At 38.5% G+C, this 4767-nt stretch overlaps 1 protein-coding gene across 1 annotated transcript; it reads left to right on the top strand.

Annotated features, from left to right (window-relative positions):
- The first annotated feature begins 2780 nt into the window (after nucleotides 1–2780).
- On the top strand, nucleotides 2781–4030 carry LOC149544927 (uncharacterized). Its single transcript, XM_089796466.1, has one exon. The coding sequence runs from the start codon at nucleotides 3199–3201 to the stop codon at nucleotides 3517–3519; it is 321 nt and encodes a 106-aa protein (XP_089652592.1). The 5' UTR covers nucleotides 2781–3198; the 3' UTR covers nucleotides 3520–4030.
- Nucleotides 4031–4767: the final 737 nt, after the last annotated feature.

Genomic DNA, 4767 nt, shown 5'->3' with positions numbered 1-4767 from the left:
AGTAGACAAGCTTTGGCTGCTAAACTTTATTGGCGATGGTGCTCTGGACAGCATCAACTTTGGGCTCGTATTATCACTCATAAATATTTTCATGGTGCTGATCCTTGCTTTGTTTCTGCACTTCCTCTTGAAGGTCGTGGCTCAATGGTTTGGCATACTTTGAAGACAGGTGCGATGTTGGTGAAGAGGGGTCTGTTCTGGATATGTAAAGGAGGTTCTCAGGCTTTGTTTTGGTCTGATGCTTGGGATGGATTCCCTTCCATTTTATCCATATACCCTCATCTTCAGCCTCTTTGTGACTCTTTTCTTGCCGCTGGATGGGATAAAGTGGCTCATTACAAGACTCCTTATCAATTGGTACCTGTTGTTGGTTATAGATGGAAGCATTCCTCTGATTGGCCTCCTGGAGGTATAGACATGGATCGTCAAGAGCTTTCTCAAATTCTGGCCTCTAGAGAGTGTTCCTCTTTGCCTGGTCCAGATGTATTGGCTTGGGGCGGTACCTTGTCTGGTAAATATCATGTCTCTGCTGGGTATCAGGAGATAACTAGACAATTATTTGGGGATGCTGAGGTCCCTTGGTGGAAGCAAGTCTGGAATAAATTTTCTTGGTCCAAGTGCAATTTTTTCATGTGGCTAGTGGCTCACAACCGTTGTCTTACCTGGGATAATCTTTGTAAACGTGGATTTCAGGGCCCCTCTTATTGTGTTTTGTGTGGTAATGGAGAGGAGTCTGTCTCCCATTTGTTCTTCCATTGCTCCTATTCTACTCAGATATGGCACCTTTGGTGGAGCGCTTGGGGTTGCTCTTGTCAGCATGCTTCCTCTTTGCCTGAGTTCTGGGCTCGCTTGGGTAGTGCTCCCTCCAAGTCTTCTTCTCTCCATGCTGCTTGGATTGCTGGCCCATCTTTCATGCTTTGGCATATCTGGTTGGAGAGAAATCATTGCATATTCCAAGATGTTCGGCTTGGTGTTTTGCATCTTTGGTGAAAAATATCACATTCTCTCCAGGAAACTATTCTTGTGAAGTGTGAGCTTGATGGGGGTATGGATCCGGTTGATCTTGCTATCTGTAATCGCCTCAATTTTCATCTGCAGGATGGGGTTGCGGCTCATAGGTTTCCTTCTATGTCCAGACAACTTCACCATCAGAGGAAGGGTCGAGTTAATCGGGATGGGCACTGGACTCCTCCTCCCTGTGGAGTTCTGAAAATTAACACTGATGGTTCTTCTCGTGGGAATCCTGGTCCGGCTGGTATTGGCGGAGTGGCTCGTTGTAGTTCTGGGAATGTTAAATTTTTCTTCTCAATTCACAAGGGTGATTATACTAACAATCTCATGGAAGCTCAGGCTATTTTATATGCTGTGGAACAGTGTTTCTTGTGGGGATGGAGTAAGATTATTTGTGAGTCTGATTCCCAGGTGGTGGTGAACATGCTTTCTTCGCAAGAGCTTGAGGATGTTAGTTGGTTGCTGGCCACTGTTGTTAAGCAGATTCTTTTCTTCTCTTCCTCTTTTCAGTTCATTAGGTTCAAGTATATTCCGCAAGAATGGAATAGACCTGCTGATTGTTTAGCCAAATGGGCTTCTAGTCATGATCCGGGTTGGAATATTAGGGATAGGGGGCAATTGTCCTTTGAGATGGTGCAAGAATTTGATGATCTTGTTGCTCAGGATCGAGCTCCTTGTTGAGCTCTCCTTGTTGTATTCCTTTATGTCTTAATAAAATTTTACCCCTCTTTTTGCAAAAAAAAAATTTGTGGTTCTTAAGAGGGAGCTGTCTTTCTGATTATATGATTTATCCATGGATGAATTCTAGCCTTTTTAGTTATATACACAATTGTAAGTTCTTTTATCTTGTTTATAAATGTTAGGGCAAAGAGGCTGAAAAGAAGATCTATTTGTATGTTGTATTGCAGTAGCTGGAGAAAGGGTGGAGAAGGAGGTATAAAAAGTACCAATGGAAATGTTGCTACAGCTGCACTAATAGTAACAGGTGTGATCAAAGTGAACTAATTTTCCTATTTGTTTTTTGCCCTTACATTCTTTCAATAATTTTAGTGAGATTCATAAGTTTCTCTCTTTCTGCCTGAAACAGAGCAGCCAAAAAACACAAGTGTTAAAAGAATTGCTTGAAATAGAGCAGCCAGAAAATACAAGTGTGAAGTACAAATATAAGGCTTTTCCTGTTGGTCCTATGAGATTGAAAATTGTAAGGCAGCCACACATATCTCATGAACAGAATTCTCAGGACAACTTAGATTTGAACAAGCAACATATCAAGTCTAACTCTCTTCATGTAAAATCTAATATTAAAATTTGGCATCAATACTACTTCACTGATTCTAAATTTGTAAGATGTGTTTTGAACTTTTATATAAGTTGTGAATATCTTATTTAGATGGATCTTGTGGTGTTGATCATAATTTCTTTGAAGTTAATTTTTCTCAAACCATGTTGGTGTTTTCTCTTTCTTTCAGAAATTGAACTCTTCCGATGATAAATGTGGAAAAGAGAAGATAGAGGCGACAAAGAAAAGGCTTCAAGAAGGATTCCAACAAGCAGAAAAGGGTTTGTAGTTTTATAATCTCTTTTAAAGTTATGTAGTGAATGACAAGTCAGGAATGAAGTGAGCTAATGAGATGCTAATGCTTTTTGCAGTCAAGAAGCAACGAACAATTCATGTTCTTGAATTGCAAGATCTACCAACATTCAAATCACACAAGCCAATTGTGCGAGCTTATAGCAGATGTCCTTGATTTTGAGCTGAGATGGAATTAGCAAAACTGGGTTTTGATTCAAAACCTGGTTTTGTCAAAACCATGTTTTGAATTTCAAAATTAGGTTTTGAAAAAAAGATTTGTCCTGTTTGTTTATCTCGGAAGATGAGTAGGAAGATACATCCTCAACGTTTGGTTTGGTTCGTAAAATTGGAATTGAAATTTTAAAATATTATTGGATCTGCAAACAGAGCAATGCCAAGAGCGAACAGCGTCCAGTTAAACAATGGTTCAGTACCTACCATGGACCCACGAATCAGCGCAATTCGCCCACACATAAACCTAAAACAAATTAAAATCTACTATAAATAATGACTTAAATAGATGTCGTAAGGAAGGATATTCTGTTGACAGATCTTTTGAGCAAAGCTTGCAGAGCAGCTATCAGCAGAGTGCAGAATTCAACAGAGCAAGAGCTATGGCAATGGCAAGGGGCAGCCTTCAAACTTTTCATTGCAGTAGGAAGGCGCTGGATCAAAATCCTGCAGTGTTACACCCGAAATCGATGTCATGTATTCCCAGATTGGGGCTGCAATCAAGTCGATTTTTATCTTGCGGGCAGAGGCTAGCAGGAAAAACGAGAATAAATGTTCCGGTTTTGAGGAAGAGGATTTGTGCCCAAGCAGTTGCATCCGACTTGCAGTCAAAGCCCACGGTTTTGGTAGCTGAGAAACTTGGAGAAGCAGGGCTTGAGCTCACAGCCCACATTGTGGATTGGGCATGGATTCGACAGAAATGAGTTGGTTTCCGTCGCTTATATCGTAGAAATAATGTTTTGAAATTGATCATTTGAATGAGCAGGAGCCGAACGAAGCCTGAAACCTGTAAAAATGGCCCCAAAAAAATGTTTGCCATAAAACATATTTTAGGTTAACAAAGGCAGTGGACTTCAAAAATGTTTTCAATTTACTTTTATTCTAATCTTCAAAAATCCAAACCTTGGATTGAATTCTCAATTCCACCTATCTGAGTGGAAGTATGGTAACCTCATTTTGAGATAAAATTAGAATACTAGAATTCTAATTCCACTTTGTTATTTTTGACCTAAACAGCGAATTCAACAAAACTAGGTTATTGCAATTCTAATTCCGGTCCAATTCCAGCAACCAAACGGATCCTAAATGATCTTCTTAGAAAAATCATGGATTGGAATTTTGTTCCAATATATGAGCTATTCATTTTGGTGCACTTGAAGTTATGGAGATATCATTTTTTTGAGCTCAAGATTAAATGATCTGGTTAAAGACAGACTGGAATTTTGTTCCAATTAGCTATGCACTGATGGGGATTTTTGAGCTCAAGATAAAATGATCTGGTTGAAGATAGAGTGAATTTTCAGATTGGAATACTGTTCCAATTAGCCATACATTTATGGGCATGAAATTGTCTGGCCCCAACATTTACTCCGAGTCTATCTGAAAAGGATACTCATGGTTGTAATTGCATGATTCAAACGATATAGTACAATTCTTCACTTTACATTTTGTGAAATGCTCTTATATATTCTCATTTAAGTTTTGTTCAATCTATCCTCTCAAGACAATTCTTCACGATGTATAAAATATAAATTGCTGCTTGTAGATCTTAAACTAATTTATTTATTAAAATTATGCAGCACTCTTTGCATACATCAGGTCTTGATTTTATCCTTTGTTCTTGATTTGTCAGTAGATCACATACAATACCAAATTATCTTAATCTCTTCCCCTGTATTTTATTTGTGTATATAACTATTTTTTTAAAAACAGTTGCATATAACTGAATTCTTAAAGCTATAAGAGAACTATGTTTAAGCATAAATCTGTATTGGATTATATGTGGTGGTTGCTCTGACTTTCTTGCATCTGCCTTTTAATTATTTACCAGTTCAAAAATGAGAATTATATGAACTGTTCACTTCAGATTCATCTCTATGGTAATTTGAAGATTGGCGATTGCAAATTAATAGCCAGCTTTTGGGGATATTTGCGCAGTCTGTTATAATGCT

The sequence above is a fragment of the Cupressus sempervirens genome, chromosome 8, assembly GCF_028749045.1.
Source record: "Cupressus sempervirens isolate cs-2001-9-10 chromosome 8, ASM2874904v1, whole genome shotgun sequence".
Taxonomy (NCBI): domain Eukaryota; kingdom Viridiplantae; phylum Streptophyta; class Pinopsida; order Cupressales; family Cupressaceae; genus Cupressus; species Cupressus sempervirens.
This window is presented reverse-complemented; position numbering and strand designations above follow the sequence as displayed.